General features: G+C 45.2%; 2 protein-coding genes across 2 annotated transcripts; both read left to right on the top strand.

Moving 5' to 3' along the window:
- Positions 1-4881: 4881 nt before the first annotated feature.
- Positions 4882-5301, top strand: LOC122048805. Its single transcript, XM_042610329.1, has one exon. The coding sequence runs from the start codon at positions 4882-4884 to the stop codon at positions 5299-5301; it is 420 nt and encodes a 139-aa protein (XP_042466263.1).
- Positions 5302-17170: 11869 nt separating this feature from the next.
- Positions 17171-20391, top strand: LOC122049626 (protein terminal ear1 homolog). Its single transcript, XM_042610988.1, has 6 exons — positions 17171-17836; positions 17931-18090; positions 18190-18645; positions 18791-18916; positions 19732-19873; positions 19958-20391. The coding sequence occupies exons 1-6, from the start codon at positions 17191-17193 to the stop codon at positions 20315-20317; spliced, it is 1890 nt and encodes a 629-aa protein (XP_042466922.1). The 5' UTR covers positions 17171-17190; the 3' UTR covers positions 20318-20391.
- The last annotated feature ends 3749 nt before the right edge of the window (positions 20392-24140 follow it).

Raw genomic sequence — 24140 nt, 5'->3', positions numbered from 1 at the left:
TAATTTTTAATAAAAATTTTCTTTTTTGTAACCATTCTCATGGTTTTAAAAGAGAGTTTTAAAATTAAATCTTTCCTTTTATAGTTTCTACAAAAGATTAAGAGAAAACTTTGATATTTTTCCTTATTTGTAGATTGAAAAGAAGATTTCATTTTGGAGAAAACTTTCCTTATTATAATCATCCACATGTTTTAATAGAGAGATTTTAATTTATAAAAGTTTCCTTTTATAATCAACCATGAAGGAAATTTTTAAAGAGAAATTTTTATTTTAAAAATTTTCTGAAACAAATTAGGAAGTTTTAATTTTGTGTTTAAAACTTTCCTTGTTTAGAGGAGTTGTAGGGGGCGGCCACATTAATAGAAGAAAAGGAAATTTTTTTTATCAATTAAATTTTCCTTTCGATGACAAGGAAAATAAGGAAGTTTTTATTAAAACTTTCCGTATTTGTCAAGACTAAGGAATATAAAAGAGAGGGTAGAGGTGCCTTACCTCACAACAACAATACATCTTCTATTGTTCCTCTCTTCCTTATGGTGGTCGACCCTCATCTTCTTCCTCTCCTCCTTTTCTTCTTTTTTGGTGGCCGGCGGCATCAACTCTCAAGGAGCTTGTTGGTGGCCGGACTTTGCTTGGAGAAGAAGTAGAGAAAGCATGCTTTGTTTCTTAGCATCCCTTGGAGCTTGGTTGGTGGCCGAAGTTCTTCATCCCTAGGAGATTGTTGGTGGCCGAAACTTGCAAGGAGAAGAAGGAGACTTGGGTGGATTCTCGTCTCGGTAGATCGTCATCCACACGACGTCCGAGATAAGAAGAGGAATACGATAGAAGATCGTGAGGTTTATTAGCTACAAAGAAAGATATAACTAGTTGTCTTGTTCCACATCATACTAGTTTTTTTTGTATAGATTTTGAAATACCAAACACAAGAGGCTAACGTTTCTAGGTTTCGGATTTATGATTCGAATTTGTGTTTGTTTTGTTTTTTCGATCTTGTGATTCGATTGCTCTTATTGATTAAACCTAGGGTTACTATAAGGAGATTAAATATTGAATTTCGTTGAAAGACTTTGTCTAGTGATCCTGTCCGAACGCTGAATCAACGGACGCTGGGCACGTGGCGCTCTCCGGGTTGCTGATGTAGATCTCCGGCTAGTCTCACGAAACTCTGGCGAACCTGCACAGAAGTCGGGCCGAGAAGGGGTTCTCGGCGGTGACCCTCCGACGCTCAAGTCAGGTAAGCAAGTGGTGGAAAAAGTAGCTCCAAAGCTTGTAGAACGCGTACCTCCGGCGAAGTCTGCGGCTCTTTATATAGAGCGGTGAAAGAGCTTCTACACGCCCACCGAGGCACGTACGTGTCCGCAACCCATACCTCGGTATGGGGTTGTCAGAAAGCTTACCTGACGCCATACTGCAACAGTCCCATCGCACCTTCTATGGGACAACAGGACACCCCGTTGTCAGACTAGGAGTATGGCCTAGCCATACGACTTGACGGCTGTCAGCGGATGTTCCTGTCCCTATTTACCCACCGCCGGCCAGGACGTCCGTCCGACCGGCTGGACGAAGAGCGCCGTCCGGACGACCCTAATTCCCTGCACCGGTCGGACGGCGCACCTGTTACGTCCTGCCTTCTCTTAGGTCTTCCACTCGGTCATTATTTACTGTTTCCTTGAGCATCGGAACCCCAATCCCTGTCAGGGCGCCTTTTACTATCAGATGTTTACTGGCAGACCGATCGGCCTGCCCTTTTCTCATGAGTCCGGTCGGCTCACCCTTCTTCGACGGACCACCTGGCCTTTTGACCTCCACGTGGCGTTGACCCCTCGCTAGGGGATCCCGGGCTCTTACGACCGGATCACTTGCCTTCCCCTCGAGTCTAGTCGAAGGAGGCGAAGTCCGACTGACTATACTGCCGATCTGACTAAGCAATGATCACTGTATTAGGCCGCTCGGCCAGGCATAGGGATACTCATCCGTTCGGCGGTATCTTGTCCGTGCCTTGTGTTCTCTTGGAATCCATGTCCGATGCTCTCCCTTACTACCCATCACGTGCGCCGCTCACGGTAAGGGGAGCTCATTAAATGCGGCCAGTATCCTGCTGACACGTGGCGATCGTGCGTTTGTCAGCGCATGACGGTGGCGTCACTTCCGATGGGACAGTCGCCGTTTGAAATGAATGGCTAGATGACGACCTCGATATCGGTGACCTGGATCGGACGGCTGAAATTAATAGCGGCCGCCCTTATAAAGCGCCGACTTCCGCTTTCCACCGCATTTCGGCCTCATCTTCTCCCGATGTTTCGCTGCTCTTTTCATCTCCGGCGACCTTGCGTTCCGGCTCTCCGGCGACCCTACAGCTTCTTCCGATCATCTCCCTTGCCCGTAAGACTTCATCTTCCTTGCTGCCTCTCCTTTCTTCTCTCTATTAGCTATTTCTTTTATCATCCCGCACTCTTTCCTAGTTTTATTTCTCCTTCCTTCCATCATACGTCCATCCCTGGCCTTATACCATGACCAATACCTCACAGCCGACCGGCGGTGCTCCGGGTCTTTGGTATCCGACCATGGAAAGCTGGTTCGACGAGGAGGACACCTTGCGCCTCACTCGAACCTATGATCTGCCAGCCGACCACCAAATAGTGTTAGCCACACCGGCCGATCGGCCTCATGAACCGCCGCCCGGCACCGTTCTTTTCTTTCGAGACCAATTTTTGGCCGGGCTACGTTTTCCACCCCACAAGTTCTTCTTACAAATCTGCAATTATTTTCGCATTCCGCTCGGCCAGGTAGTCCCTAACTCCATCAGGCTGTTGAGCGGAGTGATAGTCCTTTTTAAGCTGAACAACATCCCCCTCGACCCTAAGATTTTTCACTACTTTTTCTATCCCAAGCAAGCCGAGTGGGGTACCTTTATTTTCCAATCTATGATAGTTTTCATCTTTTTTGATAATATGCCGAGCTCCAACAAACATTGGAAGGAGCACTTTTTCTATGTGTGTTTTCCCGAGCGGCCAACTTTTCGTATCGAGTGGCAGACGGCGATACCGGCGCAACCAGAGCTCGGCAAATTTAGAGGTGATGCGGCCAACCTTCATGCGGCCGAGCGGTTGGTGGGTCAGCGCTATCACATTGACAAGCTGCTGCTCCCAGGAGTAATATATATATTCGGCCTGTCTTCCACCCCAGCCGATCTGCCCTGCAGCATGAGTAAGCGATTCTCATCCCTCCTTTTTCTTTTGTTCTAATTGATTTAATCTTTGCTTCTGCAGCTGAAGTTATATGGCGTGCTAAGGCGACCGAGAAGCTCAAATTGAAAGCCGCTCAGATTGAGGCGGTGAAGAACAAGGAGGTCGCCGAGCGGGGCCTTGATCCAGCCGATCTGACCGGCGAATTAGGCGAAGGGACTCAGGATGCCCCTGAAGCCTTAGCAGCTACTACCTCTCCTGACGAGGCAGCGGGCGGCACAGAACCTTCTACCCAAGTCGAGGTAGAGGGCCGTTCGGCCGATGATGTTCCGCTAGTCACTCGGAAGCGCCGACGACCGGAATCTGCATCTGCCTCAACTCCACTTGATGAGCCACAACCCGAGCGGGGCGCGGATGCTCCGGTGTTGTCCGGGACGATTTCCCTAGAGAGTACTCCGACCCCACATGACTCTCCGAGGGCAAGCTCTGAGGCGCCAAATTGATCCTGTCCGAACGCTGAATCAACGGACGCTGGGCACGTGGCGCTCTCCGGGTTGCTGATGTAGATCTCCGGCTAGTCTCACGAAACTCCGGCGAGCCTGCACAGAAGTCGGGCCGGGAAGGGGTTCCCGGCGGCGACCCTCCGACGCTCAAGTCAGGTAAGCAAGTGGTGGAATAAGTAGCTCCAAAGCTCGTAGAACGCGTACCTCCGGCGAAGTCTGCGGCTCTTTATATAGAGCAGTGAAAGAGCTTCTACACGCCCACCGAGGCGCGTACGTGTCCGCAGCCCATACCTAAGTATGGGTTTGTCAGAAAGCTTACCTGACGCCATACTGCAACAGTCCCATCGCACCTTCGATGGGACAATAGGACACCCCGTTGTCAGACTAGGAGTATGGCCTAGCCATACGACTTGACGGCTGTCAGCGGATGTTCCTGTCCCTATTTACCCACCGCCGGCCAGGACGTCCGTCCGGCCGGCTGGACGAAGAGCGCCGTCCGGACGGCCCTAATTCCCTGCACCGGCCGGGCGGCGCACCTGTTACGTCCTGCCTTCTCTTAGGCCTTCCGCTCGGTCATTATTTACTGTTTCCTTGAGCGTCGGAACCCCAATCCCTGTCAGGGCACATTTTACTATCAGATGTTTAATGGCAGACCGATCGGCCTGCCCTTTTCTCATGAGTCCGGTCGGCTCACCCTTCTTCGACGGACCACCTGGCCTTTTGACCTCCACGTGGCGTTGACCCCTCGCTAGGGGATCCCGGGCTCTTACCACCGGATCATTTAGGAAGTGGTGGATGATCTCATAACCAAGAAGGCCTAGTGCCTCGCCATGTTTAACCTGGAAGCCGATCTCTGAAATAAATATTTAATCAAATTTGTAACATGGGTGTATTTGGATTAATAATGTTAAGCATCGTTTGCAATCCAAGTCTAAACCTCTAAGAATAGATAAGTTGAATTTGGAATCAATAATGTTAAGTTCTGTTTGCTATTCCAAATTTAATTTTTAAAGAGCACAATAGGTTGTTAGGATTGGTTCATGACTTGTACAAAATATTTGTACAGGGGAACCAGTATGATATTTTGAGTAGCAACCAACACGGACGAGCTGATCAAACTAGCCAGTTCACTATTGTCGATCGTTATAGCACAGTCGATCGAGCAAGTATTTTTGGTGGCTCATGTTGATCGAATGGAAGGACTCTCTTTTCCAAATGACTGGAGAACGACTCTAGTGGAGTTCTTGCGGTTAGGAGCTACATTGTCCAATTCAGAGGAGGCTCGCATATTAAGGAGGAGAGTCAGTCGGTTCACCCTGATAGAGGATCAGCTTTACAAAAAGGCCTTCTCTAGGCCTTTGCTTAAATGTGTCGGATCGGATGACGCCGATTACATATTGCGAGAGGTATATCAAGGCTCCTGCGGGGGACATCCGAGAGGATGCTCATTAGCAAGGAAGATCTTGTTGGCAGGATATTTCTGGCCGACCCTCCAGGAGGATGCCGCCTGGACGGTGGCCACCTGTCTGTCTTGCCAGAAGTATCATAACCTCTCGCACCGGCTGATCGAGGAGATAAAGATGCCCACGGTCTCTTGCTCGTTCGACCAGTGAGGCACGGATATTGTTGGGTCATTCCCCATGGCAACAGGTCAGCGAAAGTTCTTGCTTGTCGCAGTGGATTATTTCTCCAAATGGGTAGAGACCGAACCGCTAGCAAGAATACTGAGCAGATGGTCATGAAGTTCATCTAGCAGCACATCATCTGCCGGTTCGACATCCCCCGTCGGCTCGTCTCGAATAACGGAAGGGAGTTTGCTGGTCAGAGACTCAAAGAATGATGCGGAGGATATGACATTCAGCAAGTTTTCACCTCAGTGGCCTATCCGCAAAGCAACGGACAAGCGGAAGTCACTAATCGCGAAATCCTTAGAATCCTACACGCTCGGCTCGACCACGTTGGAGGAAGTTGGATAGATGAGCTGCCCAGCGTGCTATGGGCAATCCGCATGACACCCAAGCAGGGAACCGGGGTAACTTCTTTCCACCTGGTATATGGCGGTGAAGCAATCGCTCCCGTCGAAGTCGGAGTTGAGTTCGATTGGCTACAACATTACGATGAAGATAACGCCGAGCGGAGGTTAATGGAGCTGGACTTGGTAGATGAATCGCGTGCTAAAGCCGCTATTCGGCTAATGGTCTACTGTCAAAAGATGAAGCAGAACTACAATTGGAGGGTGATCCCTAGATCGTTCCAGGTCGGTGATTTGATATGGAAGAAAGTAAAGTCAGCCGATGATGTCACCAAGCTAGAAGCCCCGTGGGTTGGACCCTTCAAGGTCGCGGTGAGGCTCTGTTCGAGCGCCTATTACTTGGAGGATGAGGACGGGCGTCGACTGGAGCAGCCGTGGAGCACAAACCATCTCCAGCCTTACCGAGCCGGGTGAGAGGTGCGCCAATGTAGTAATCAATGTATCTTTATATCCTTGTGCTCCCTGTATACAAGGAAGAAATAAAAAACTCAAATTTCGAGCTCTGTGCCGAACGACCAAACAAACCATCGAGCGGCAATGTTAAACGTGGGATCACCGTCAAATCGTTGAGCGACGACGTTAAACCTCAGTATTCGTCGAATCGTCGAGCGACGACGTTAAACCCCTGTCTCCATCGATGGTCGAGCGGCGACCTTAAACCCAAGTCTTCGTCTAATCGTCGAGCGACAACGTTAAACCCCTATTTTCATCGACGGTCGAGCGACGACCATAAACCCAAGTCTTCGTCGAATCGTGAGCAGCAACATTAAACCCCTGTCTCCATCGACGGTCGAGCGACGACCTTAGACCTTAGTCTTCGTCGAATCGTCGAGCGGCGACGTTAAACCCCTGTCTCCATCGACGGTCGAGCGATGACCTTAAACCCACGACTTCATCAAATCGTCGAGCGACGATGTTAAACCTCTGTCTCCATTGACGGTCGAGCGACGACCTTAAACCCACGACTTCGTCAAATCGTTGAGCGGCGACGTTAAACCCCTGTCTCCATCGACGATCGAGCGATGACGTTAAACCTCTGTCTCCATCGACGGTCGAGCGACGACATTAAACCCATGACTTCATCGACGGTCGAGCGACGACGTTAAACCCCTGACTCCATCGACGGTCGAGCGGCGACCTTAAACCCACGACTTCGTCAAATCATCGAACGACGACGTTAAACCTCTGTCTCCATCGATGGTCGAGCGGTGACCTTAAAACCAAGAGGAGATAAATCGTAGATAGACGATGACTATAGCCGAATGGGAAGACATATAAACAAACAAGACATTTTTAAGAGAAAGCCCGCCGAGTGGGCAGATGACTTCATTAATCAAAAGGAAAGATCGTCGATCGACGGAAGTACAAGGAGACTTAAAAAAGACTTCTACAAGACAGACGCTCGACCTCACTGTATGCAATCATAAACATCGTCAGACATCGAATCGTTCAATTTGCTACGACTGACGATGTTGTCCGTCGTCTTGGGAGGAAGGTGGTCGTCCGCCTTAAGCTGTTGGAGTGTCCCGTCGATCGCCAGCTCGAAGACGCGGACAATCCGCTGGACCACCTTGTCGGTAAACTGGTCTGAGCGAAGGTACGCCTGCTTAATCGTCTCGAACCTAGTTGGCTCGGCTTCCTGGTAGGTCACCAGAGTTGAGCGGGAGGCCTCTAGAGTGTCCTCAGCCTCCTTAAGCTACCCCTTTAGAGCAGCTTCTCCAACTGAGCGGCAGTCCCGCTTGGTAACTAGGTAATCCTCGACTTTTTTGAGCTTCTGGGATAGCTGCCGAGCCTTCTGGTTCTTCAGATCTAGATCGGTGATAGCTCGTCTCTTCCTTGTTGTGGGCAGCTCAAGCTTTTTCTCATAAATCTTCACCTGCGACTCGAGCTGGCCCAGCCAGATTGCATGGTCGGCGGATTTCTTCTGCTCGACCTCAAGAAGCTTCTGGGCCTTCTCCAGATCAGCCTTTAACTCAAAGACCGATGGCCCCTGGAGGAAGAGGCACCACCCGAGATCTTGAGTTTCTTCAGCTCTTCCTCCACAAGAGCGAGTCGCTAGCACAAGGTCACGCTCTCCATCCAGTACTGCAGATGGCAAATGTTAAGCTTCGGTTGGAGGTAAATTATGAATTGTTGATGAAATACGTACCCCGGTGGACATCTGCAGGTGACTGTTGCTGAGCGACCCTGGTGACATCGTCGGCGCTCAGGCCCTCACTTTCTCCCAAATACCGGCAAGTGGCCGGCAAATCAGAATTTTATGCTCGGGGATGGTCGGACGGGCGCACTATTCAAGGTAATCCTCTATTGGAAGGTTGAGGGTCGCTGTCACCGATCGTCGGTCGCTTGGGTCAGATAAGGAGGAGACCACCGGACCGGAAGGAGCGGTAGCAGACGCAGGATCGATCCGGGACAGCAGTGGTCTCGATGGGTTCGGGTCGGCGGCAAAGAGGCGTCCGACTGGGCGACAAGGGCCTCCGGGGGTAGCTCGGACAATGATGAGGTGCCGACCCGTTCGGCGACCCCCACGGCCAAGGTGGCGGAGCGGGATGGGTTGTCCATATGGCGCCTCTTGCGCCTAAGGAGGGGCACTCCATCGCAAGACTCGGAGCCTTCGGTTCGATCGGTTGGTTGTGCTTCGGGGGTTGGGAGCGGACCACCAACGACTTCAATGCTGGTTGTCTAGTCGGCAGTGCCCTCACCCACAGCGGGCGTCTCCCTGCTCCCAGCAGCCGTGCCCTCCTAGGAACTGATCGGCGCTAAGCAGAGGCTCGCCAACTCCTTGGCAGCAACCTCCTCGACCTGGGCATCCTTCAGCTTGCTATAGCCGGCCACCCATGCTCGCATCATGGTTCGGGCTACAAAAGAAAAAAAAAAGAAATCAGTTAGACTCAAAGGAAAGAGCCCAAGAAGTTTCTTACCTAAGCCGCGCGGGAGGTGGGATTGGATCAGACTCAGGCCGAAGATATACATGACACATTCCAGCAGTAGCTTATGGATGTCATATCTTTGGGCGGTCAGCATGGTTGCTGCGTGAAGATAGTCTGGCTGGCTCTTGTACTTCTTCAGATCGGGCTGAGGGGGCAAGCCGACCTACCAGTGCGTTCGGAAACAGGGCCGCTCGGGAAGACGCAAAAAGAAAAAATACTCCTTCTAATGCTTGTTGGAAGTGGGCATCTTATCAAAAAAGACTAGCTTGACCCGCGACTGAAAGAGGAAAGTCCTTAGCTCGGACTGTTTGGGGTAATAAAAATAATGGAAGGTGCGCGAGGTCAGGGGAATGTCGTGCAACCTAAAAAAAACTACGACGCCGCACAACAAACGAAGAGAATTGAGGACGAGCTGCGGAAGGGGAATGCGGAAGTAGTTGCAAACTTTAATGATGAACGAGTGGATCGGGAATCGAAGGTCGACCACAAATTGGTCTCGGAAAAGATAAATAGTGTCGGTCGGTGGGTTATTTAGCCAATCGGATGGGGAGGCCAAGATTATCTCGTGGTCATAGGGGATCTCAAAGATATTCCTAAGGTTCTCGGCATCGCCCGCATCAAATCTGATCTCCATGGTACTGTACTAGAGAACAAGAGCGGGGTCAAATGGCCGAGAAGAGCTAGCCATCGTCGGAAAACAGGAAAACGATATTTCGATAGGAATAAAAACGGACCGGAAGCACAACAGACACAGGAAAGAGGCAAGGATCCAAAAGAATGGCAGAGGATCGAGGGAGCTTATAGAAAGAGTGGAAAAGGTTGTCGCGGAGGAGGAAGGGGAGCTGTCGGAGCGTTGGTCGCAAAGGAATCGCCGGAGCACTGGAGCAGAACGCGAAGGTAAAAGAAGAAGGGGCACTCTGACGTTATAAGCCCTTGGCTCGACCGAGCAGAACCATCGGATCTAGGGCATAAAATCCAAGATGCAGATCTAGCAGTGGAATTCAAACCGCCCGACGTCGCGTCAGCGCCTGTCGCTTCGGGCAGACGGTGAATGCGGCAACGACACACGACATTCTCCCACTGGCTCGCATTTAAGGGGTGCGTGCTCGACCTTAACGAGGTGATTTGCACGAATTCCGAAGAGATTCTAGTGATGTCAGCATTGACCGCATACGCCCGAGGACATTGGGGAAAAAAGCCCAAGTGCAAATACTTGGAGCATCGATCGACTGCAAGGATCAGTCTTGGGGTCGACCGACACTCTCTGGTGAACCGACTGGAGTCTTGCCCATATGATGGTTGATCGGCCAACCGATCTCCATGCTTCTGTTTGTCCAGTCAGTCGGACTTACAATCTCCTTCAATAAGACTTGAGAGGGAGACATGTGATCCGGTGATAAGGGCCAACCCCTCAGAAGGTGATAAGGGTCCACCCCTCAAAGGGTCATGACCACGGTGGAAGTCAAAGTCTAGGCGGTCGACGCCCATGTGTCGCTAGCCGGTCGGACAACTCACTCTCCCGACCGGAACAAAGAAGTACCTATCAGATATCACCACAGCTCGGTCAGACACCAAACTTCCGACGTTCAAAATAAGACATGCGTTGAGCGGCCAGCTCACTCAGACTTACATCAAACCTCGGAACCGGTGAAAAAGGATCACAACACCACAATGGAGCTCTAACAGTGGAATGTTGGCCAAACGACCACTCTGCTCGGCCAAAGGGCTAGACCACCCGAACGGCTAAGGGATGATCGAGCGGTTGTCTCGCTCGGTCCACTAACCGATAAAAGGAGGATCAGTCGACATCCTCGTAGGAATTCGTGCCATTGATAGATGGCATGTTTGGTGGCATGGACGGACAGAAGATCGTATGACAGAAGCTTCCACTGTCATGTCAGAGATATACTCGGGTCATTGAGGTATGGTGTCAAGAGCGCTTTCCTGACATGTCTTTTCACGATAAGTTTTGAGGAGCGTGCATGCGAGCTTTCGGAGCCCTATATAAAGGGCCCCAAGCTTTAACGGATGTATGTATACTTTACTATAGCTACTGTTTCTCTGTTTCCTCATTTATACATCGTCGGAGATTAACTTGAGCGTCGGAGGGTCATCGCCAGGGAACCTCTCCCTGGCTCGGCACTGATGCTGCTGTGGTTGCAGGTCTCTTTGACTCGGAGTCCACCAATATTCAACAGGAGCGCCACGCCCCCCAGTATCCATAGCCTCGACCCTCGGACAAAATCAGTAAGTAAGGTTAAAACTTACCCTTCCTTACTTTTCCTTTCCGCAATTCACTTCTTCCTAAATAGAATTTCAAATTTCTCTTCCCCTTCTCCCAAACAGTACATTAAATTCTAAATTAAAAAATCTAAATCCTAAACCCTAAATCTAAAAAAACCTTCCAACAACCCATCCATTAGCCACCCTCTCATCTATCTCACATGTCTATTCTTATAATTTCTAAATCAACTCCACCAAATCAACCAAAAGCTACTTTCAGTGACCAAGTCCAAGTCAACATAAAAACTAACAAACTTCCACAGGAGACATGAAAACTAAACAAACATTTTATTTATTTTTTATTCATTTCTTTGTCTATATTGATTGTTTATGCATAGATATCTTACTCGCAGTCTCGGAGAGTGTGGTGTTCTTTCAAAGTTAAAAAAAAAAAAAAAACTTTGCATAGGAACCGAGAAAGAGAAAAGAGAAAAGAGAAAAGAGAAAGAGTGCGCGCGTGTGTATGTGTATTTTTGTATGTGTATGAATAACATCGAAGACAGCAGTAGTAATCTAAGCTGTCTCCCATAAAGTGGTGCCTATGACGCACACTGCACACGCGGCGGGCAACGCAGGACGAGACCGCGAAGCGTTTGAGGAGACAATAAGTAAAAAATATAGAGGAAATGGAAGGGACCAAGGGGTGGCGTGGTGCGTGGAGAACGAAGAGCAGGAATGCAGTGCCAGGAGCCGTGCATGGTCTCGAGAATTACGTGGTTGGAGAGACGGTCGGGACCTGTTTGTGTTAATGTTTGTGTCCAAGCAGCGCAGTGCAGCGCAGCGCAGTGCAGCGCAGCGCAGTGCAGTGCAGTGCAGTGCAATTTTTTCCGCGAGGAAGGTGTTTGTGTTAATGCCTGTGTGGAAGCAGTGCAAGTGCAACCTCGCCCGAAAGGTGTTTGTGTCAATGTCTCTGTGAGGAATGTAGTTAAGCCAAGATGCTTCTCCGAGCTCATCCTTGAAGGGGTGAACTTGCTCTAGTTGTCAAAATCTTGCTTAAATCGATACAAACATCCATCGAGCCGACGATGTGAAAATCTCACACCGAAATTAAAAAAAGGAAATGGAAGACAACACGATGAATTTGAATAATTTCACAATTTAACCAATTTGAAAATTCCTCCATCGAATTTGAGCCTTTAGAAGATCTTGTAAGGGGTGGCTACTTTGCTAAGTCACGCTCGCTCGCGGAGGGTAGCCAAGTACAAAATGAAATGTTTGACCGAGACAGTATGGTGTCTAAGTGCACTCGAACTGACCTAGTCGACCGATATGTAGCTATCTTGGTTCACGATTTAACTAAGATGCTCCTCCGAGCTCATCCTTTGACGAGTGAATTTGCTTACATGATTTAACCTAGTTCAATCGCGCAACCAAACAAAATCAATTAGCTAAGTTGATCATATAACATAATATCACCTAAGTGACAATGCCTCATTATACATATACCATAACTATTCGGTCTCTCTTCTTTTATCTTTTAGCTCTTCATCCTCCTCTACTACTTACTAAATACTAATTAATGGTAATGCTAATTTTTAGAAGGTGACAAAATTTTAGTGCATATTGTTATGAGAATATTAATTAATCTTAGTAAATAATATAATTTTATTTTGATGAATTGTGTTTATCTTATTAAATAAAAAGATTTTTAATTTGATCATGATACAATTAATATTCAAAATAAAATTATATTTTGAAAATAATATATTCAATTTTTTTCATATATGAAAAATCTCTAAAAGATATATAAATTATGCTTTAATAATTATAAAATCATAATATCTATCAAATTTAGAACTATAATAAATAATATGGAGAAAAGGTAATTGAGACTTAGATTAAAAGGAACAAAGATGAAGCAAATTTATTATTATGAGTTTAGTCAAATTGTTAGATAATTTTAAAAGAAAAGCAACCCCTTTTATCTATTGCTTTAATCCATTAATTAAAAAGACTATAATTATTAGTATTGTTTGGATGAAAGTGTAACAAATTCATAATTTCTCATAAGTATAATAAAAGATATAGAAATAATATTTATTATTATTATCAGTATTTTACTTTAAAAAATTAAGGGTGTGTTTAGTTTGCACGTTTTTCATTTTCATTTTTTGAAAAACGTGTGTTTCTGAAAAATAATGTTTGGTTTGCATTTTCTATATCTGTTTTCTAAAAAAATAGCTAGCATTTTCTGGAAAAATAGAGAATGACTAAAAGTCATTTTCTATTTTCTAGAAAACGCGTATTTTCCAAAAAATGAAAACGAAACATGCATAAACCAAACACACCCTAATATTTACAATTTTACATAACTAATTTTTATAATTTCAAAAATAAATAGCACATTCTCATTATACACCAACTAATCACGTGAGTCTAGTGTTGGTAAAATCATGATCCTGGATCGTACGATCCTATGATCGGGATGTACAAATCAATCTTAAATTGTACAAAATTGATTTTTACAGTAGGATTGTAGCAGGATCGGTAGGATCATAAGATTCATAACAGAATCGGTAGGATCGGAGCAGAATCGTAGCAATATCAGTGGAAGTTTTAAGGAACCATAACTTTTGACTCGGATTTAATTGCAAGACTTATAATATATTAAATCAAAACTTACTCATAGATTTATTATTAATTTCAAGGTTTACCTTTAACCATCTCATTTCAAATCCAAAAAACATCATTTAAAGGTTTTTTAAAGGCCTAGAAGATTATCCTTTTTTTTATTATTTTTTTTTTTTCAGTTTTTACAGAGTTAGGGTTAGGATTTTGAGATTATTTAAATATATGTTTAATTACTTTTGAGTTAATTTTGTATCAATAATATTTTATTATTTTTTCACCAAAATAATAAGTTTTTATATGTTTATTATCTAGTATTATGTGAAATCAAAAAGTCTTTAAAAGATTATTTTTGATATTTATATTTAAATCAAAAGATGCAATAGTTTTTATTATATACATTAGATGTTTTATTGGCCTTTTAAATTAGATCATCTTGTAAATCAAGAGAATATTTTTTAATATTGAATGTGATTATTATTAGTGTGTTAATAAAAATTTTATATTATTCTATCTTATAATATGAAAATATAAATATTATTGAGTATGAGAATGACAGGTAAATTATTAATTAATTTAAATTTGTACATATAATAATATAATACGAGGCGTTGAGTATAGATAGGGATGTAAACGAGCCGAATCGAGCCGAACAGTATTAAGTTTGAGCTCGGCTGGTTTAAGTTATATTCGGGCTCGAGCTCGGCTCGAGCTCGAATCGAGCTTTTATCACAAAGCTCGAGCTCGGCTCGTTTTAGAATTATCAAGCTCGCGAACAGTTCGAGCTCGCCTCGTTATTAGCTCGATTATCAAAGTTAACGAGCCTAACTCGTTAAGCGAGCTCGGGCTTGTTTTCGGGCTCGTTTAGAGCTCATTTTTTTCTCGTTTTAGAACTCATTTTTTGGCTCATTTTAAAGCTTATTTTAAGGCTCGTTTTAGAGCTCATTTTTTGGCTCGATTTAAGGCTCATTTTAATATTCATTTTTTTTGCTCGCGAGCCTATAAACGAACATGCTCGCGAGCTTACGAGCCGAATATCCTTAAGTTCGAGCTCGGTTCGATAAAACTGTCGAGCTCGAAATCGAACTCAAGCTCGGCTCGATAAGATAAACTAACGAACTCGAACGAGTTTTTTACTGAATCGAGTTCCGAATAGTTCGCGAATCGTTTGGTTCATTTACATCTCTAAGTATAGATGATTGCATTTATATATATATATATAGTAATTTATTTATATGTAAATGAGTTTTTTTAGATATTTTTTATAATTATTAATGATGTTAAGTTTTTGCACAAATTTTCATAAATTTCTAAAATTTCATTACTCTCCATATTTACTATTGCCCTACGCCAGCCCAATTAAATTGGGGCCCATGATTTTTAAATAAAATAATTTATAATCAATTTTTTATTAAACAATCCGTTTTAAATTTAAATTTTTTTAATTTTATTTGTTATAGAATTTTTAAATAATTTTAAATATATATTATTTTTTAAAATCAAATCTTTCAACTCGCATATGCGGGTTGGAATTGAATTATTAGATTCTATCTTTTATTCTCATCCGAAATATTTATTCCTATATTAATATCTATTAGAACACCCATATCCTCTGTACTAATATTTTTATTTATTCCATTTGACTACCATCTTAAAAAAAAATATATTAGAATTAATATTATATATCTATATATATATATCTATTAGTAGAATTCTACTAGATCAGTCTTTATAACTGATTCCTGAATACTTATACTCAATTATTCAATTACAGGATCTAAAAAATATATCCATATCCTACTTTATTGGGATTAAATTTCAATCCTATGTAAGATTTGGAGAAAATTATCATCTTTATCTGGATATTATTTTCCTACCTTATCAGTAATCTTTCTTACTCTTGCCTCCTTTACCTCGATAAGAATATAAAATCGGATTCCTTATCAATTATTTTAATTATATTATTGATAATATCAATTTTTTTACTTCAAAATAGATTTAAAATATATAAAGACATGTTTAATTATTTTATAAGAAAAGTTATTTTTTTTAAAAAAATATGAAATATTAGTTGATATTGATGATTTAAATTTATATTTAATATTATTTTTTAAAAAGAAATAATAAATTAAAATTAAAAATAACATTGAGATACTAAGGCTAATAAAAATTATTAATAAATTCTTAAATAATTTAATAATCTATCAATTTAAATTTGTTCTTATTAAACCTTAAATATATAAATTTAATGAGTAAGTTTTCATCGCAATCAAAAAACTAAATTTTATTTTCTAAAATTATTTTTAAAAAAAAAATATTAAAGATCTAAATTTTTATTTGCCGAGCCTCAAATATATTTAAAAACGTATATAAATCCAGCAGTGAGTTAAATTTTATTTTTAAATTATCATTCTTAATTAAACTTCTATAAATGTTATAAATAATTTAAATAAAAATTTCTTCGATGGATAGTAATTTTGATAATAAGAAATTAATTATTTTTATCCTAATTTTGAGTATTTTTTTAAGTATGTATAATTTCTTACAAATATAATAAAAGACATAATTAATATCTACCATCATTATTATTATTAAAATAAAATAAAATAAATATTATTTATTATGATTATTATTTTTCAGATTTTGCAGAAGATAACAGAAAAGAAACTTGTCACTCCCAAAGTTAACCCCACGAGAAGCAGACAGGCAAGCGCAGCCCTCGCTCTCTCTCTCTCTCTCTCACAGAGCATTACCCACCGGTCCAAGCGACGCCCTCTCCCTCCCTCGCTTCCTCTCCCAACAACTTTTCTCCGGCCCCTCCTCCGCCTTCCGCCGTGTCCATGTCCATGCTAATGTAGCAAAGAAGACAGCAGCAGATCTTGCTCCCTCCCCCTATTACCAGATCATCGTCAGCTGCGTCGTCGTCCACAACCAAAAGAAGCAGAGACGACGACAACAACAGCAGAAGCAGCAGCAGCTGCAGCAACAACAACGAATTCATTCTCATTGCCTGCTTACCTGCCGTGCCTTTCCTCTTCCTCTTCCGCCGCTGTGCAGTCCTCATTTTAGAGCGAGCGAGCAAGCAAATCGAGAGCTTCCCTTCCCCCGGCCTCCCCCGTCCATGGAATCATAGGCGTTCAGGAATAAGAAGCGAGGCAGAAGGAATCAGGGGCAGAATCGTCATTGCGGTCCCCTTTTGGCGGGTGCCGCCCCGTTACCACCACCCCGTTCCGACGTCATTGATATGCCCACGCTCTGTTTACGATGCCCTGTGAGCTGGCCGCCATCAGCAACAGCAGGAGAGCCAGCGCGAGAGGAAGAGAGAGGGGGCGTGGAGTGAAGGGATTTGAGGCGTGAGAGTAGAAGGGTTGTCTTTCCTCCGTTGCGTGGGTGCGCCGGCATAGCGTCACCGCATTAAAAACCTCTCCTTTACCCTCCCCCCGCCTCGCTTTTATTGATTGATTGAGTTCATCACACACACACTTTCTCTCTCTCTCTCCTTGTTTTTTTAATTTTTTTAGCCTCGCGCTCCGGCGAAGCGGCCTTCCGTACCGGATTCTTTTTAAGTCTGTAGCGGTCTGCTGGTAAAGTTGACAGTGGGGAGAAGAGACACCAGCCATAACAAGGAGGAGGAGGAGAGAGAGGAGGGGCGAGGGGAGGGGGTTTGGGGATCTTTTAGCGGTGCGGAGATGGAGGAGGAGGAAGCAGGGCGGGGGAATATTCTAGATCCGGCGGCGGCGGAGTTTTACCCGGCGGCGCCGGCGGCGGCGGGGCAGTACGCCCTCGGACACCCGCAAATTTACTACGCCTATCCCCCCGCGGCCGCTCACCCGCCGCCGCCGCCGCCGACGCAGGTGGTGGCGCTCCCGGTGTTCCACCTCCCGCAGCCGCAGCAGATGGAGGCCGCGGCGGCGACTACGACGCGGGCAGTGGCGCTGAGCATGGTGCCTCGCCACGTGGGGGAGGGGGAGGTGCGGGCGGCGATGGAGGCCTTCGGCGGCGTGCGGGCTGTGGAGATGGGCGCGCTTGCGGCCGAGGGGGTAGTGACCGTTTACTTCTTCGACTTCCGGAGCGCGGAGGCGGTGGTAGCGGAGGTCCGGGAGCAGCACGCTCGGTTAACGAATGCTGCCGGCTTCGGTTTCGGCGCTCCGCTTTCGGGGAATTGGTCCGCGCCGTGGTCGTGGCGCTCGCCGGAGCTCGGAAGGGGGACCGTGGCCGGCCACCCAGTCTGGGCTCAGTTCGCCGCCGACGACCCCCATCAGGGTTGCCTAGTCCTCCTCAATTCCGACCCGACCGTCTCCTTGCTTTCTCTCAGAGAAATCTTCGAACCATTCGGTAAGAAATCACAACCATTTCCCTCATCATCACCCACAGACAGCAATATTCGATCATCAACATTATTTTGAACGACGGCGATGATGATGCATAGGGCTGGTGAAAGAGGTGCGGGAGATGCCGTCGAAGCCGCAGCACAAGCTGGTGGAGTTCTTCGACACAAGGGATGCCGCTCGCGCCCTCTCCGGGCTCAACGGGAAAGAGTTCAACGGAAGGCGCCTGCTACTCGAATTTAGCCGTCACGGCGGCAGGAGGTTATTCTTCTTTCTATCTATCGCTCCATTCCTTCTCTAACCTGAAGCTTCTCCGGCCAGCTCCTTGATTCGTGTACGTTTGCATTATATTCTATGCAGTAGCAATAACCCCCGTAGCTCCGGCCAAGGCCACGGCGTCCACAATTCTCACTTACTGCCGAGGTACCAGCGCGGCGGCGGTCCTCAGTCGAGCAGATCGTGGGCGCAAACGAGTTCGAGGTCGTCCTCTTCGGCGGGACAGGAATCTGCCGCAACAGCCGCTGCCGGTGGCAGAACTGGCGGCGGCGGCGGCGGGAGGAGGAACAAAAGCAGCAGCAGCAGCTACAACCAGCCGTCGTCATCATCGTCGTCGTCGATGACGCCGCCGCCGTCGTCCTCGAAGCAGCCGTCGAGCAGCAGCGGCGGGGGGCGGCGGAATTGGAAGAGCCGGAACAAGATCAGCGGGGAGTCGAGGTTCCTATTTAAGGAAGCGGCGGAACCGGAGGACTCGTCGGAATCATCCCTCAGGGATTCCAGAACCACAGTCATGATTAAGAACATCCCCAACAAGTACAGGTCCGGTCCCCCACCCACGATCTTGTCCCCCATGTCGGACCTTCGCAAGCTCCCTCCCTCGATCATCTATCTCTCTATCTCTATCTCTATCTCTTCTCCTCTCTCATCTCTCTCTCTTCTTCTTCTTCTTCCTCTTCCTCTGCAGTCAGAAGCTGCTGTTGAACGTGCTGGACAGCCACTGCATTCAGTGCAACAAGCAGATCATCGAGGAAGGCGAGCAGGAGCAGCCCTACTCCGCCTACGACTTCGTCTACCTCCCCATCGACTTCAAGTAAGCCAAAAGCTTCCTTTTCCTTTTCCCTTCCCTCTTTTCGCCTCAGTAGAAGTGTAATAGCAGCAGCAGCAGCAGCAGCCAGAAAAGCAACAAAGTCTCCACAAATTGGGATGGAGTCATTGCAGGCGTTCATGGCGAGTACATGGGAGATTCACATTATACGCCCCAAAAAGGGTAGTAAAAATGGAAGCCCACGTTAAAGCCATCAAATGCATAAGCTCAGAGAAGAAGAAGAAGAAAGCAAGAAAGAAAGAGATCCCCCTGCCGGCCGCTGCAGCTAGCAGCTGCTGCCGCCTTCATCACCTGTGCTTCTTCTCTACCTTCCGTACTCTGTGAGACCCAAATGGCAACAACTCACTGCGTCGCATATAAAGACGCACAACACCTCGCCAACCTCCTTCTCTCTCTTCCCAATTCCCCTCTCTTACTCTCTCGAATCGGGAATTCAAGGAAACCGTGAAACAAGGATGAACAAAGGAAGGCCTGGCCTTCCACCTAAACCCTAATCAGAAAGCACGCTTTGCAGGTTGCAGGCATAGAATATAGACACCGGCCCTAGTGCTGTTTTTGTGTTTCTTGCGAGGTGGAAAAGACCAATCATACCTCCATGGCCAGCAAGCTTCCAAATATAAATATATATATATCTGTGTGTGTGATTATTAATTATACGATCCCTTTTTTGTTCGTGTCTGCTTTTGATCTTTAGAATCTAATAAGCTCCGAAAGAGAGAAAGAAAGTAGCTTTTCACGCAGAGAAATTGGTTATCGGGAAGCTCCGTGACCGGTGCAATGTTGTTGTGGTGGTTTTGCAGTAACAAATGCAACGTCGGGTATGGATTCGTGAACTTGACGTCGCCGGAGGCGGCGTTCCGGCTGTACAAGGGGTTTCACTTGCAGCCGTGGGAGGCCTTCAACTCGCGCAAGATTTGTCAAGTCACTTATGCTCGATTGCAGGTTGTTGTGTGGTGAATTAATCTTCTATTGTTTGTTTGATTCGATCGATTGATTATCTTATGGAGTTGAATTTGATTGTTGAAGGGGGTGGAGGCGCTGAAGGAGCACTTCAAGAACACCAAGTTCGCGTGCGACAACGAGGAGTACATGCCGGTGATCTTCTCGCCGCCGCGCGACGGAAAGCAGCTTACGGAGCCGGTTCCAGTGGTGGTCTCCCGGCCGCCGCCGCCGCCGGCCCGCGGCGGAGCACCAGCGGGCGCCGAGGCGGCGGAGGAGGAATGCGGCGGCGCGTCGTCCACCGCCACCACCTCGCCGCGCGCCGCGTCCGACGAACACGACGACGACGACGATGACGTGGACGTCGACGACGGCGGCGGCGGCGACAGGAGCAGCAGCTGCGGCGACGCGACGGGCGTGGAGGCGCTGCAGCTTTCCTGCAATTAATCAAAAAAAAAAAACTTAATGATCTCTCGATGCCTGTAATGATCATCATCTACCTCGATCGATCCCCTGTTCGATTTCCCCTCACATTTATTACACTCATCATGTTCCTCAATTAAGTCCTCGCGTTGACCGCCACTGTTCACGCTCAGATTCCTTCCATACACGAACCCTAACGCGCGTGGTGCTCCCGAGGAGGAGGAGGAAGATGAAGCCGCCGCCTCCGCCGCCGCCGCCGCCGCTGAATTCCGACCACCTCAGATTAATCAATCGGGCTACACGCAGTTAATGCAATTGCATCAGACGAAGCAAAATTGAAAAAGGCAACTGCGAGAAGATATCTGCGTCCGTCTATGATGATTCTATATCCATAAACCTTTCCTCCATCTTCAGCTTCTATGTGCATTAGTGAGCCTGTGGACGTGCGTACGATGTTGCCCTTTCAATTCAGAAATATTATTATTATTATTATAATAATTATTATTAAATATTTGTTTGTGTATTGAATTTCGATCTGAGGAGTGAGGAGTGAGGAGAGAGAGAGAGATCGGAGATAAAGATAAGGTGAGGGGACGTCGAATTGCCCGGGTATTGAGGTTCATCTCCATGCAAAAGAGTGAGGAAGGAAAGGGAGAGTAATGAATGGAGAGTGAAGGCGGAGCGGACATCGAGGAAGAGGAGGAAGAAGAGGAGGAGGGTGGAGGTGTCAGAGGAAGTGCCTGACAGGTAGGCAAGGAGACCACGTAGGACGATATACCCCGTGACGTGTCCTTCTTCCTTCTCTTTCCACCTGCGGTCGTCGGCGACGTTGACCGGCCGTACGTCGCCAGTTTGGAGGTAGTGGCTAAGGAGCCATATCAATGAATGGGGGAGGAGCGTGAGGAGGAGAAGGAGGAGGAGGATCTGCTGCTGCTGCTTCTGATGCTGCTGCTGCTCCTGGTCTGGTGGCTGGTGCTGCTCCTGCTCGGGGGGAGGTGGGGTTTTCTCAGACTGGGCTGAGGAAGATTTGACTTGTTTCGAAGGGATGAAGGTGGTGATTGTCTGTGGGGTTTGATTGGTTAGGGTTTATAATTAATTAGGGTTTAGGGTTTTAAATTAGGGTTTAGGTTGGCAGAGGAAGTTGCAGTTAGAAGGGCCAATCGTATGAGAGTAGAGATTATTATTATTATTTTTAATTATTTAATATATATAAAAATATGTATTAGTTTATGATAGGAGTGTAGATGAGCAGAGCCGAGGTAAAAGAATTTAAATTTATTCATTTATATCTGCTGGATTATTCTTAAGGGTGATTGATTTGGTCTAAAAATTTTTTATCGGTTGTTAAGATAATTTGGAACTATTAATCCGTTGAAATTGAGAATTTAAATTTATTAATGAATAGTATGCATGACTATTTTTTATGAATATTATTTTAATATTTTTAAGCTCAAGTATCAACTTTATTATTCTGATAATTTATATTGACTTTTACATACATATGAAATGTATACTATTTCTTTATTAATAGAATAATAAAATTATATATATATATATATATATAATTAAGTTTTATATAAATTAATAAATAAATTTATTTATAAATTAATATTGTTCATGAAAGTTAATGTATCGAGCTCATTACTATTCAAATTTATTTATTTTATATATATCCTTTTATAATTGAACAAGCGTAAACGAGTCTAGATTTAGGGAACCCCACATCAAAATTTTCATAAAGATTTGATTTATATACCGACCTAGGCAAGCTAAGGATCTTTCCTTCCTTTCATCTCCCTCAGCGATGATCTTTTTGTCCTCGTTTGGCTGCAAGCTTGCAACTATTAGGGATGATAATGAATCGGATTCTATATCCTTTGTCCCAATACTCATTGGGTATAAGATTCGGATATCTTTTATAGTTATAATTTTTCTTCTTTCTATCCAACTATTATCATTCAATAAAAATATATTAAAATTAACGTGTATATATATATATATATATATATATATATATAAAATTAAAAAAATAAATTAAACATCTATATAGTCACCTCCTAAAATAAAAAAAAATAGTAAATTGATTTTGAAAAAAGGAATTTTTTTTTAATATATGTATATATATTATTTAATCGGATATTTGGGTCGGGTATCAGATATTGATAGTCCCTCCATATCTTTTTTCATTTGGATCGAATATCGAATCCTCCATTGAATTTGAATAAAATTATCATCCCAAGGAACGACAGCCCACTCTTGAACTCATGAGTGCCATAAGTTCGTCGATTCTGTAAAACTAGCTTGATCGTCTTTTTTACATAGAATCTTTGTCCTAGGAATAACTCATTCGCCGGACTAGTAGTACCTCGAGCCCATCCAGAGGCCCATGCAAACGTCTAGACTTGTTCTTAAATCTTGAATTTCATTCATTTTCAATTAGAATTTAGGGTTTCAACTAAATGATGACTTGAGTAAAGTATTCATCCCAAAGTATTTAGTATCATTTTTCCTTAACACAGTAGTTCTTTGTATGAGAGGAGATCAATATCTAACGAGACATTTTAAACCATTGCAATGAATCTTTGTTAGGGTCGAGTTAGAGAAAATAGTCTAATATTATTATAATAATTTTCACCGTAAAAAACAAACTATTTCAATAATGATCAAAGCCCCAAGATAAAATATAAATAAATAAATCACGAATTTATTTTTCTCTAGCACAGTAACTTTTGTATAAGGGAGATTAAATATCCAAGAAGACATTTTAAACCATTACCATGGATCTTTCGTAAGGTGGAACTAGAGAAAATCACCTAATATTATTGATGCGGGATGAAAGGGGGCGCCCACTAGTGGGTCAAAGTAGAAGAAAAAATGACGGACGTGGAGGTCAGAACAATCAAAGGACCAGACCCATGGAGCAAATCAATTAAGGCCAGTGGCGGGTATCTTCTTGTGGGCCGGGCGTGACCATCCGATCGGCCAAAAGACTATCTGAACGACCGCTTTAGAAAGCCCGTGATTAAGGGTAAATAGCCAAGTAGCAACTCCGCTCGAACCACTACCCTCGAGCGAGAGGATTGTCCAGTCGGGCAAAGGGTAGCTCTTCGACAACAACACGACTGAATGAAAAGGAGAGCAATAACTCTCTTCATCACGTCTAATCTGGGACTACTTGGCCTAACAGCGGTTAGTCAGCCGCGTGTGGGCCTATTAGCTATCTTGTCATATCTTTTTGGAAGTTTGTGTCTGATCCTGTCCGAACGCTGAATCAACGGACGCTAGGGACGTGGCGCTCCCTGCTAGCTCCTCATATGCTCCGATGATCCTGCAACAAAACCGAGTCGGGTGGGGTTTCCCGACGACGACCCTCCGACGATCAAGTCAGGCAAAGGGGAAACAAGGAGGTGGCTCCGAAGATATAAGATTGCATACCTCCGGCGAAATATGATGACTCTTATATAGAGCTATGGTGAACTTGGCGCACACACATCGAGGCGTACACGTGTCCTGCACCATACTTCAGTATGGGCTTGTCAGAAGAGCATGCCTGACGCCATACTGCTACAGTCCAAATACCTCCTTGATGGGACAGAAGAACCTTACATCGTACGATTCTGCGTATGGCCTGGTCATCGAACATGCCTGTTGTCAGCGACAGATGTTACTAGGATGACGTCCCTACTGTCCCGTCTTCTTTGATTTCATCTTCTCGAGCCAAGCGTCAGCTGCTCGGCGGCTCCTTACCTTCGACCCGTCGTAGATGTTGGTCCGCCCGAGGGAGATTCATAGTCCCCTGCTCGGACGAACACTTTGGTCTGGTTGCCTGACGCCTTGGCTGAGCGGA

The sequence above is a fragment of the Zingiber officinale genome, chromosome 2B (assembly GCF_018446385.1).
Source record: "Zingiber officinale cultivar Zhangliang chromosome 2B, Zo_v1.1, whole genome shotgun sequence".
NCBI classification, from domain to species: Eukaryota; Viridiplantae; Streptophyta; class Magnoliopsida; order Zingiberales; family Zingiberaceae; genus Zingiber; species Zingiber officinale.
The sequence above is the reverse complement of the archived record's forward strand: the minus strand, read 5'-3'. Positions and strand labels throughout refer to the sequence as shown.